Source organism: Aegilops tauschii, chromosome 6 (genome assembly GCF_002575655.3).
Source record: "Aegilops tauschii subsp. strangulata cultivar AL8/78 chromosome 6, Aet v6.0, whole genome shotgun sequence".
In the NCBI taxonomy this organism is placed as follows: Eukaryota; Viridiplantae; Streptophyta; class Magnoliopsida; order Poales; family Poaceae; genus Aegilops; species Aegilops tauschii.
Genome location: NC_053040.3, coordinates 381,702,945 through 381,715,729, shown reverse-complemented (window position 1 = coordinate 381,715,729; position 12,785 = coordinate 381,702,945). Strand labels below are relative to the sequence as shown.

Sequence of the window (12,785 nt, the reverse complement as noted above, 5' to 3'; positions counted from 1 at the left end):
AAATATATAATACTTTATTATTGCCTTTAGGGCATATTTCCTTCATCCCCACCCTGATTTTGGACGAACGGAATCAGCCCTGCCGGAGGCAAATTTGACAAATTTGACCTATAATCGAAATCAAATCACAGAATGAACTGGTTGCGAAACTATTTCACTCCCCTGACCCTTTTGTGTAGCGCCCAGGCGCTGCACTAGTGCAACGCCCAGAAGCTAGGCGCTGCACTAGTGCAACGCCCAGGAGCTAGGCGCTGCACTGTGTAGTGTGGCGCCTAGCTCTCAGGCGCTGCACGCTGACTTGGCCACATATGGGTGCGACGCTGGCCGTGTAGCGCCTATCTGGGAGGCGTTGCATAGAGGGTGTGGCGCCGGCGTGGCGGGCGCTACACAAAAGGGTCAGGGGAGTGAAATAGTTTCGCAACCAGTTCATTCTGTGATTTGATTTCGATTATAGGTCAAAATTGTCAAATTTGCCCCTGCCGGACCGGTGAATCTGCATCTGCATCTGGACGCGCCGGCGCCTGCGTGGACAGCGGGATCGCGCGCCATGCGTTGGTTGGACAGCAAGCGCGAAGCCGAAGCCGATCCGATGGGCGCTGTCAGGGGCTTTTGGGACCATGGAAACTGGGCGGGGGCGACGTGGGCGCCAGCCGCGCGAAGCCAGAGCCGGGGACGGCACTTTACTTGCCTGCGGTGCTAACGTAGCCGCGCCCTGCGCCACCAGTCATCCACTCTCCACCGGCCGCCTCCTCCTCTTCGACCCAGGGCCAGGGAGGATTTCACCCGCCGAGGCTGAGCCGAGTCACCGGTCAGCCCCTCGCTTCCTTCCCGCTCTCGCCTCCTCGGCTCTTCCCCCGCTGCCCGGCGCCACCGCCTCCGCCTCCGCCGGCAGCCGGGACCGTGGAGCAACGGCATGTCTCTTGATCTCTTCTCCTCTAGGTTCTTGTTTTCTTCTGGCGCTGCGAAGAAGCTCCCCAGCAGGAGAAGGGTCACGTTCGTTGCTGCCGCTTCTTCGTCTCCGTCCACACCATCGCCGCCACGGTCGCAGGATGCCTCCTCTTCTTCCAGGCAAAGGAGTGTACGTGCCACGCCGTTGAGTCCCAGCAAAGGTGCGTCTCGACCTGCCGGTAGCAATGGCAGGACTAGGAGGAGGAGGCAGAGGAGGACGGTCGAGGGAGGGCAAGAACAAGGCGGCTGCGTGCCGTCGGTGGAGGAGGCGTCCATAAGGGTAGGGACGCTGTATGAGAACGGCGATCCACTAGGGCGGAAGGAGCTTGGCCGGTGTGTCGTGGAGTGGCTAAGGCAGGGGATGCAGTCCATGGCATCCAAATTCGCTTCCGCCGAGCTTCAGGGTGACATGGCGGACCTCACCACAGCGGCATTGACTCTGAATTGGGGATCGGCAGAAGGCCAGCTTGGGTTTGTGATCCAGGCACAGCCTTATCTCTCGTCCATCCCCATGCCCAAGGGTCTGGAGTCACTCTGCTTCAAGGCCTGTACGCACTACCCCACCCTTTTCGACCATTTCCAGCGTGAGCTCCGTGCTGTCCTGCTGAGTTATCAGAACCAGGGGCTCATCTACGACTGGCGCTCCACGCAGACATGGAAGCTGTTGAAGGAAATGGCCAATTCTACTCATCACCGAGCAGCTGTGCGCAGGACGACACCACGAACTAAAGCGGTTCACAGTAGCATTGGCATAAGCTTAAAGAAGGTAAGGCTGATGCAGGACAGGATTGAAGACTTTGTGAAGCATATGTCAGACCTACTGCGCATCGAGCGAGATGCCGAGCTGGAGTTTACACAGGAGGAGCTGAATGCCACCACTATGCTCGACAACAATTCCAAGCCATCCAAGCCAGTTGAGTACTTGGTGACCCATGGACAGGCTCAGCAGGAGCAGTGTGACACCATTTGCAACTTGAGTGTCATCAGCAGCTCAACTGGTGAGAGAGCTAAACTTGGCTACTTCCTTTTCTTCGTATGTTAAGATTTTATCTTCAGTTACTTTGGAAAATTGAGTAAGACACTGTTTTCTGTTATCCCTGCGTGTAGGTTTGGGAGGCCTACATTTGGTTCTATTCAGAATTGAAGGTGAACACAAGCTGCCTCCAACCACATTGTCACCTGGGGACATGGTTTGTGTGAGAACATGTAATAGCCGTGGTGAGGGAGCCACTTCTTGCATGCAAGGCTTTCTTTATAATCTCGGGGAGGACGGTTGCAGCATAACTGTGGCTCTGGAATCTCGCCATGGTGACCCAACCTTCTCCAGGTTATTTGGGAAAAGTGTGCGCATTGACCGGATACAGGGATTGGCAGATGCACTTACTTATGAGGTATTCAAATTATGCACATGAACATTGAATGGTTGGCTTCTTCCAGCATATTACTATTAAGCTTTCTGAAACTTCCTTGCCAGGAGCAACTATAGGCTGGCTCTTACATATTTATTTAAGCATAATCCTTTCGTTTTATGATCTGCAATCATGTTCTGTTTCTGTCATATATTGTATATTGGAGTGGGCATGAAATGGGGAAAACCAGAACAAAGGAATTTTTAGCCTTAAAAAAGAACAGCAAAATTGGGGTTCCCGTTTCTTTTATGATTGTATTATTCTTGGCTTAACAACATGAGTGATAAGTTCATCTAATTCACCCAAGTATTTTTATTTGGCAGCGGAATCTTGAAGCATTGATGCTACTTCAAAGGAATGGTTTGCTGAAAAGTAACGCTTCCATTGATGTGGTAGCTACTCTGTTCGGTGACAGCAAAGATGTCATGAAGATGGAGCAGAATTGCCTGATTGATTGGGGTGAATCAAGTCTACCTGATCCAAGGCTATCAGAGAGGTGTGCATTTGATGACTCCCAGTTAAGGGCTCTCTCATTAGGCCTGAACAAGAAGAGGCCTGTTCTGGTCATCCAGGGGCCTCCTGGCACGGGCAAGACAGTTTTGCTCACGGAACTCATTGTACGTGCTGTCCGGCAGGGTGAAAGTGTCCTTGTGACAGCTCCAAGCAATGCGGCAGTTGATAACATGGTTGAAAGGTTGTCAAGAACTGGCTTAAACATTGTGCGAGTTGGAAACCCTGCTCGGATATCACCATCGGTTACTTCGAAGTCCTTGGCAGAGATTGTAAATGGAAGGCTTGGTCAGTTTAGGAAGGAGCTTGAGAGAAAGAGAACTGACTTAAGAAAGGACTTGAGGGACTGCATAGAGGACGATTCTTTAGCTGCAGGCATTCGTCAACTTCTGAAGCAACTTGGGAGGGATCTGGAAATGAAAGAAAAAGAAACGATCATGGAAGTGCTATCTGATGCACAGGTTGTGCTTTCTACTAACACAGGGGCAGCCGATCCACTTATCAGGAAAACTGGTTGTTTTGACTTGGTAATTATAGATGAAGCAGGTCAAGGAATTGAGCCCTCTTGCTGGATTCCCATACTGCAGGGAAAACGTTGTATTCTTGCGGGTGATCATTGCCAACTTGCACCTGCCATATTGTCAAGGAAGGCCCTGGAAGGTGGGCTTGGCAAATCTATGATGGAAAGGGCTTCATTGTTGCATGATGGATTACTTACTACAAGACTGACAGTCCAGCATAGAATGCATGATTCAATAGCCAGTTGGGCATCTAAAGAGATGTATCAGGGGTTACTCCAGTCTTCTCATTCTGTTGCTTCGCATCTTCTTGCCGACTCTCCAGTTGTAAAGGTATATATACTTTCTGTTTCAGGTGTCAGGTCAATTGCATGGAATGTCTATGTTTTCTGGGTCTGTGTTCAGGACTGAACTTGACTATCACGTGGGAAATCTTTTACCAAAAAGAAGAGTCATGGACTTCACTCAGGACTGGGTCTAATTGCAAAGTTCAGATCAGACATCATTGAATAAATTTACCCCATGTTCGGTGAATCTGAATCATATGCTGTTTGGTCTTTATCCCTTCCCTAGCTCATTGGTTCACTACCTTTTTAAGAGTGTAAATTTGGTCAACACTGTAGGTGTGGATCTTATGATTATAGCAAGTCTCGGAAAGTAGAACTTAAATTACTTTGATAGATGATTATACTACTAGAAGCATATACACTACTTAGTATATTTCACCACAGTTTCCTTAAGCAGTTTCTAAACATGTTTATTTCAACTGAATCACATTTTAGATGCATCATTAGCATTATAATGTTGTTGTCTTAAGGTATCATGTGATCGTGTGTTTACTGGGCTAGTATGCCCCACTCCCTTCTTTTTTGTTATGCTTAGTGATTACACATTTAGAAACGTTGATTAGACCTATTAAAGTGTTTATCCTTATCAATTTTATTATGGCATTCAAGCTGTGGTTGCCGAAGATAATTTAGAACCCAATTTATTCTGAGTTATTGGGGAGAAAGACCTATGTACACATTTATTTTACCAGCCATCACGGTTTTACTCAACTTGGAGGATAAGAACGTATTCCTTTTTTAGAAGCGAATACGATATTAAATTTCAGCCTACATTTTTAAGGAAATTTGGCCATACCCGTCCAGCCCCCTTATTGAAATGGTCACGTCCACTCAGTCACCAAATATTACAGATGGGAACCGTCAGCACCCACTTTTCATTTCTTTTATATACGACCCTCAGGCCTCAGCCCAGGTTTCACTATCATCGGATAAAGGAACTTATATCCAACAGTAACAACAGTACAACCACTGACTGACATAACTTTTGCTGCCTACTGCATAAAACTGCAAAGAGTTTCTTTTAAAAAAATGCAAATAGTTCAACGAAATGTTATGGACATGGATACATAGTATCAAGGCAAGAGTAGCAGCGTGGGAGGAGTCAATGAGAGAGAACTATCCTAAGAGTCCTTTAGGGAAGTACTCCCTCCGTCCCAAAATAAGTGTCTTGACCTTAGTCCAGTTGTATAAGGAAAGATCTAGGTCAAGGGCCTGAGCATCCGTTATATAAGGATGACATGTATCCACATTTGAGGCAAGAAAGAACAATCAATCTAATCTCTCCCAGTGATTCTCTCGTCTAACCTATGTCTACTCAATCCCTCGCAGCCATGCCGTCTGGCTATCTTCAACATGCTAGTTATCCCGTTCTGAATCAAGGTTCACAGCACGAAAGCACTCACTTTTCATGATGGATGGCCAATCATATATTACCTCCGTCCCATAGATTTGTCTAGATATGGATGTATCTATAGATACATCCGTATCTAGAAAAATCTAAGACAGAGGGAGTAAAAATCTAAGACAGAGGGAGTATCTTATATGTAGCCACGATCAATCTCTCACCATATGCATGGGTACAAATACAAACAAGCTGGTATACTCTCCAGCTCAATGTAGTATAATCACAAAAGATTAACAATCCAACAAAATAAGGTGGGATGAATTTTTAGATTATACATCACATTTAGATGGTGGTGGTAAGTGTTCATTTGAGTGTTACATGTGGAACATGTAGTAGTCTGGAACCAACCAATAATGTCTTGCATCTATTTGTTGTGTCTACTTGTTTGAAATTTGTGCATTCGATGTTTAGGGCTTTTTTTTGCCATGAATGCGTCTATGTGCACTCCTGTATTATTACTGTGTAAGTTGGACTCAAGTTGTACCTTATGATTTCAGGATACTTGGATAACACGGTGCCCACTGCTTTTACTTGATACCCGAATGCCATATGGAATTCTAAACGTTGATTGTGTGGAGCATTTAGACCCTGCTGGCACAGGATCATTTTATAATGATGGAGAAGCAGACATAGTTACACAGCATGTTCTCAATCTTGTGCATTGTGGTATATACATATCTTTTACTTCTTTAATTGAACATCGCATCAATATTGTATGATCTTTGTTGCATAGTCCTTCGATCCTTGGTTTTGTTTGCTTTAACACATCAGGATAATTGTTCAGCATTTCTCTTTCACTGGTCAACCATGGCCCTAACTTTTCACGCTCAGATTTTTGAACTTACGAACATATTACAACCATGATTGCAGGAGTGTCTCCAAATGAGATAGCCATCCAGTCACCCTACATTGCTCAAGTTCAATTATTAAGAGAGAAGTTAGAAGAATATTCAGGGCTTTCCGGGGTTGAGGTTTCAACAGTAGATAGCTTTCAAGGGAGGGAGGCAGATGCGGTGGTCCTATCAATGGTAAGCACTGCACGGTACCATACATCTTTCTGATGAATATGTCACCCAAATACAACACTGAATGAAGCAATTGATTATAAGGGCAGTCGCCGATCGGGCCACAATCATTTCATACTCCATGAATTTTAACCTACTTCTAGTAATGTTTATCCTTCTGCTGGCTTATAGGTTCGGTCAAACCCACTGGGAGCTGTAGGGTTCATGGGCGACAGCAGGCTAATGAATGTGGCTATCACAAGGGCACGCCGGCATGTCACTGTGGTATGTGACACCTCGACCATTTGCCACAGCACCTTCCTCGCCCGGCTCCTCCGTCATATCAGGCGGTATGGACAAGTAAAACATGTTGCACCTGGTTCCCTAGATGGGGTCTCAGGACTCGGCTTCAGCCAACCCACTCTCCCGTCTATCAGCTAGCGCTCACCGCAGTTCACTGTCTTGATGGCATCATTCATTCATATGCTCATATGAGCATGTATATATGCGAAGAGCTAAAGGATGTATATGCAGTCGTGTGAAAAAACTTAGGGCTGAGAAACTATAATGCCTGCCTCAGACGTGCCTGTCTGGTATCAATCTGTGAAGCAGACAAAGAACTCGAGAAGATATGAAGAGAAATTGGTGGATGGACATGGAAGAGCTTCGCCAGATGTGTGTTTCTTGAGATGACTTATCACGTGCGCCATGTGGTTCGCCAGGTGTGTGGTTGATATGAAGCATGGCCATTCGTTGGACCTAACTGAAGGCTTAGCTGATCATGCATCCCTGAATTGGTGCACGTGATTCATTCAGCAGAAGGAAGACTACCTCAGTTCCTGTAAATTCTAACTAATATTGTTGACATGGATACCCCAACACAGACGTGTAGTAAATTGACAATTCACAATTGAGTTGGAAAAAAATGCATTTCATCTCGAAGTTAAATGCCACAATACCAAGTTACAGGTGCGTTTCTCTTAATCCCTCGAAAGAAAAAGAAAAAAATAACAGGTGCGTCTCTTTCTTTCCCTTATCATGGTTGTTGGAGTGTGTTGTAACATCCACATCATGTAATATTATGGATGACGTATAATCATGTCCTACTCCTTTTCGTAGCGAAATAATTACTAGATAACCCCAACATGCACAAATAGACTACTCTTGTACTAGTGTTCCTTATGCAACTGCAACCTACCTATGTTTCGCTGTTTTCGCTATCTGATTACTGAAATTGGCACCATTGACGCTTAACACGTGTCTACTATGCCACAAAACGTTTTTCACACTGCTATGCCACAAAAGCTTAAATCTAAAACCAAACACATAAAAAATGAAACATGTTGTATGTACTTTATAAAAAAAACTTGGAAATATATTGCCTGGCCTCTACAGCATAGGTGCGCACATGCCATGTTTATTACAACGTCTCTAAACTAATGGAAGATGTTTTTGTAGTTCAACACAAAAATGTCTTACATTAGTTTACAAAGGGAGTACATCAAAACAGATTGTCAAGCAAAAAGTGACACGCTACACGTTAAAAGAGTTCAATCGCAAATAATCTACATGCTCCCTACCCAAGTCGGGACATAAACTTGTGCGCGTTCCAATCTGCTGATGTCAAACTCCATTGATCCCCGTGTTGTAACCATGGCCACAACAAATTGATGCATGAGAATGGTACCGGCGTAAGAGAATGAACATTATTTCTTGTCAAAAACAACATCATTTCTACATAGCCAAATAGACATGTGAAAGGAGGAGGCTGGATAGACAAATTTTTAAACAAGTTTAAGCTAGGCTTGCCTATAAAACACTAGCATGTAAATTGAACTAGTGGAAGTCTCAAACACAAGATGTAATTCCTAAAGTTCAGATTGTTGGCACAATACGTCGTTGGAGAAGATTTAGACACCAAGTCCTAAGAGTTCTGGCCCCTAGGCCAACCTATTCCTCCTTGAGCTAGGACACAAAGTCCATACTCAGTCACTAGGGTAGATTTACACATGAAGTAGGCGATTTTCAGCCTTCACAGACGTCTTTGCTCCTTCATAATTCAAAGACTTCCAAGCAACGCCTAATCGTCTAGGAGGGGTACACCATCCAAGAGTAACACCTTGAACCGCTGACTTGGAACGAACAGTTGCCAAGATCTTCAGTGATTGGCTCAAGAACCCCCTTATATCTCACAAGTTTTCCACTCAAAGAATAGACACCTAGTAGAGAGAATTTGAGAAGTCAGATGGGAATACAACGTTTCCGAAATTATGGCAACGAGACGCAGAGGTACCGGCAGTTACTTGGAAGGAAGGTACATGGTATGAACTATGTGAGGTACCAGACCCATTTCTAAAAAATGTGAGGTGCCAGACAATAACTACAGGTGTCCACAATACAGATACACCACTTGGTAGTACCAAACACGCTTCACTTGGAAGTACCGGGACTAAGAGCATCTCCAGCCGCGTCCTCAACAGCACCTTCAGGTAATTTTTCCGTGCCGGCGCCCAAAGATCGGTCCAGTCGCGCCTCAGGAGCCCGTTTTTCGCCGATTTGGGCCGAACCCGGCGCGCTGGGGTGCCCGGGGGCGCCGGGGCGAGCGAATTTGGCACGAAAGAGTTGCGGGCCCGCCAAGTAAGCGACACTCGCCTCGTCGTCCTCACAACGTCTCGGTTTCCCGCGGGGAATCAATGGCAGCCTTGCCATTGATTCCTCACGGGCGGCGCGGCGACGTCTCCCCTCCCGTCACGCGTACACACGGCGCGCAGCTATAAAAGCAAGGCCTTCCCTCGCCTCTGGCCACACCCGCCCACAGCCGCCGCCGAGCTCTGCCTCTCTTCCCTTGCGCAGCCGCCGCCGACGTTTCCTCCCCTCTCTCCTCAAGCCCATCCGATGGCCAAGCGGTTCCCCGGCGATGGGGCGGCGGCCAACGGCTTCGGCCGCCGCTCGCTCCATGAGTGGGAGGCCTACCTCTTCTTCGAGGCGAACATCCCTGCGCCACCGGACATGCGCGCCGGGCCGACGGGGTGGAGACTCAGCGTCGGTGGAGTCCCCATTCCCCAGGTGCCCGACGTCGACGCGCGCCCCGACCTCTTCGCCGCTGAGGTCGACCGCGTGCGGGCGTCGCTCACGGAGGAGCAGCGCGCGCTCCCGCAGTACGCCACCGACAACCACGCGTCGTGGGCGACGTACTTCCAGCGCCGGCAGGCGCAACGGCTGGCGTCCACCAACGGGGCACCGGTGGTGGGGCGTGAAGAACAGCGAGGGGCGCCGCCTATGGTGGGCGCCCCCGGCCGCACGCTCCACGAGGTACTCCAGTACCTCGAGGGCGGCAATGACCCGCCGCTGGCATACCATGCCGCGGCCGCCACCCCGGTCCCCTGCCGGAGCGCCGGGCAATGGATGCCCAGGAGGTTCGGCTCCTCCTCGTCTTCCTCCTCCCGCTCCTCTTCCCACTCCACCGGCTCGCCGGCGGTGTTCGGCGTCAAGGCCGAGCCCGCAGCAGAGACGCCACTCGGCCGGCGCACCCCTAGCGTCGGCATCGTCATCAATGAGGGCGGCGGGTGCGGCTCCTCTCCGCTACGTCAAACCGAAGACGGAGCCGAGGCTCGCCATAGTGAAGACGGAGCCGGGGCTAGCCGTCATGAAGACGGAGCCCGGGCTCGCCGGCGGCGTCAAGGAGGAGCTCGACGACGCGGCGGCCTTGAAGTGGGTGCGTGACGACTGGGCGCGGACAGAGCTGGAGCGCCAGCGCCTCGCCTACGAGCGGTTCGCCGCTCGGCGCCGTGGCCGCAACGAGGGAGGCGTCGTCGTCCTCGACGATAGCGACGAAGACGTGCCACCGCCACCAGTCCACCAGGGCGACGCCGGGCAGGGGTCCAGCAGGGGCGGCCGCGTCAAGGAGGAGAAGGCCGACGAGGACGCTGGCGAGGATGGCGGCGACGTCGGCGACTTCGCCGCACTCAGCGACTTCTTCGCCCCGTAGTTGTAGTTGCGGCCTTTTTTTTTAAAACTTTGTTATGTAATGTCGAATATTTGTCCAGTTTGCCGAACTTTAGCCGATTATTTGTCCAGTTTGCCGAACTTTGCCAAATTCCTGAAAAAAAGGCTTCTGGGGGCGACCCTTGGGCCGGCGGCTGGGAACCCGAAAGCCCCCACGCTGATTTTACGCGCCCCCTGAGAGCATCTCCACTAGCCTCCCCAGGACGCCCCCCAGGACACCTTTTTAGGCTCGGTTTTAGGCTCGGACGGCACTTTTCGCCGAAAAACGGCCCAACCACGCCCCCAACGCCCCCCAGGACGTCAAAATAGCGCCGGCAAACCCAGGCGAAACCCGGCGCGCTGGGGTCTCTTGGGGGCGCCGGCGGAAGTTTCGGCGAATCGTGTCTCACCACATGTCCTTTTTCTTGGCCCACTTAATCATTCTCCTTACAAACTTTTGCTTGGGGTGGGGTGTGACTGGGAATATGCCCTTTTATTTCGCCGGATGACCCCCCAAGACATCAACTTTTTTGGTTCGGTGATGTTCTTGAGGGTGCCAACGGCTGAAGATGCCCTGAGGGGCCTACGGCTGGAGATGCTCTAACAAAGCACCCTCTGTAAACGGACTAGATAGAATATGACTGAGTCCCAACTTGAAGGTTCCGGAAGTATACATATACTGCTTTATCTGATAAACCCAAATAGACTCAAAATTATCGCGCATACTCCACTGGGAGGTACTAGACCTAACAGACAAGCCTCTGAAATCAACATAGAGTCCAATTGTTCCGGTAACTAAGTTCAGTAGTTTCAGATCCACGCTTTGGCGAAATCTCACCACATCTCATATCACACTAAGATTTAGAAGTATCGGCTGACTGGCCTGGTTCTAGGTATGTATAAAAGTAGATAAGGAGAATTTATGTTGAAATTAGAGGGAATCTTTGAAGATTATGGTAATGTGTTCAACCCTATTAGTTCCCGTTGCTTATTTTTGGGGGGTTATCATTGATACTCCCTCCATCCGAAAATACTTATCATCAAAATGGATAAAAAAGGATGTATCTAGATGTATTTTAGTTTTAGATACATTTCTTTTTATCTATTTTGATGACAAGTATTTTGAGACAAAGGGAGTACTTTGCAACTACATTAGGGACTAAAAGCTGAATAGTCCCTTAAGTGTTTTGTCTCAAAACCTATTAGGAGACCTAGCTGCAGTTTTAACATGGAACACATATAAGTGAACAAAAAACTTAGGAAATCAACACTCATAAATGTGCACAGTGCTCTCCACCTCGCTGTTGCCGAATCGGCGGCTCCCTCGCCCTTCGACGGCCGCTCCAACGGCGGGAGGACGGGGGAGGCCCGATTTGCAACGTGTACATAGTGTAGGCGTGCCTAGGGAGCCAGCCGGTGGCGTCGTGGAGGCGGCGGCGCGACTGGATCGACTTTTTGTAGATGTTGGTCTCCCCTTCGACGGCGAAGTTCCGGTGGAGCTCTGCTGTGGACCAGCTCCTTTCTTCGTGCTCACTGCTCGGTGGAGCGGCCGTGCACGGTTCCCCCGTGCCGGAGATCGAGGGATGGCGATTCTGGCGGTTGAAGATCTGGAGAAGGAAGGCGATGTTGAGCGGTGCGACGACGATGGCGGCCATGGGTGTAGGTCCTCATGGACCGTTGATCGGAGACTTCCCGTTTTGCCTGGGGGCTGCTTCGATCCCAGGCGTCAGTGAGCAGCGGCGAACGGCGCATCACCGGCTCGTCCACGAGTACGGGGTTGCAGAGGGGCTTGGTTGTAATTTTCTTTTCTGTGTGGACTTTTCTATAATTTGGCCATTTTAATATCAACTCATTTTCTCGCAAAAAAATATGCACAGTGCTACATGGTGGCATGGTATTAAAGGCAAGGTGCACCGCCCACCAAGCAACACGCGCCATTGCACAATGAAAATCAAGTATTGGCCCGACTCTTCCTCGTAACAAAAGATACAACGCGTTTCGTTGTACTTGTCAATTTCATTTAGACAAATTGTGAGGTGAGAATGACACCACTGCATAGGTACCACAAGAAACTCTTGATTTCTAGCAGAAGCTTAAGCTACAAGAACATGCAGGGTCGAAACCGTACATACATGTCATACAATGGCAAATACATTGATTGGACCAAGAAGTAGCCTGACGGAAGCAAGTTCCACCGAAATGTGTTGACATAGCACAATGACGGCAACCATGAGAGCACAAATTTCGTGCCAACCGGTTAAGTGGTATCCAATCAGCGTGAGATGAAAGTCCACATGTAGGTATTGAACCTATGACTGAACCGCTTCACCCTCATCAAACCTTTCCAAATTGGGAATTTATAGGTTAATTTGAGTCAAAGACAACATTTTTGTCCTTGATACTTAGAGCATCTCCAACAGCGGCGCCAAAAGACGCACGCGCGGGACGTTTTCGCGCGCTGCTGGAGGTGGAAAACTAGCGCGCGCGTGGGAAAAAGCGGCAGCTCGCGCGCTAGATTTGGCGCACCGCTTCCGGCGCGCCTATAAATTGCGGCGCTCGCCATGCGGCCTCCACATTGCCACACGCGCTCTTCCCGCTCCCTCTGCCGCTTCCTCTACCGCTTGCTCGCTGCTTCCTCGCCCCGCCACCCCCGCGCCACC

General features: G+C 49.1%; 1 protein-coding gene across 1 annotated transcript; it reads left to right on the top strand.

Annotated features, from left to right (window-relative positions):
• Positions 1 to 527: 527 nt before the first annotated feature.
• LOC109770577 (DNA polymerase alpha-associated DNA helicase A) lies at positions 528 to 7,089 on the top strand. Its single transcript, XM_020329287.3, has 6 exons — positions 528 to 1,946; positions 2,056 to 2,339; positions 2,681 to 3,718; positions 5,635 to 5,803; positions 6,008 to 6,165; positions 6,334 to 7,089. The coding sequence occupies exons 1-6, from the start codon at positions 914 to 916 to the stop codon at positions 6,580 to 6,582; spliced, it is 2,931 nt and encodes a 976-aa protein (XP_020184876.1). The 5' UTR covers positions 528 to 913; the 3' UTR covers positions 6,583 to 7,089.
• The last annotated feature ends 5,696 nt before the right edge of the window (positions 7,090 to 12,785 follow it).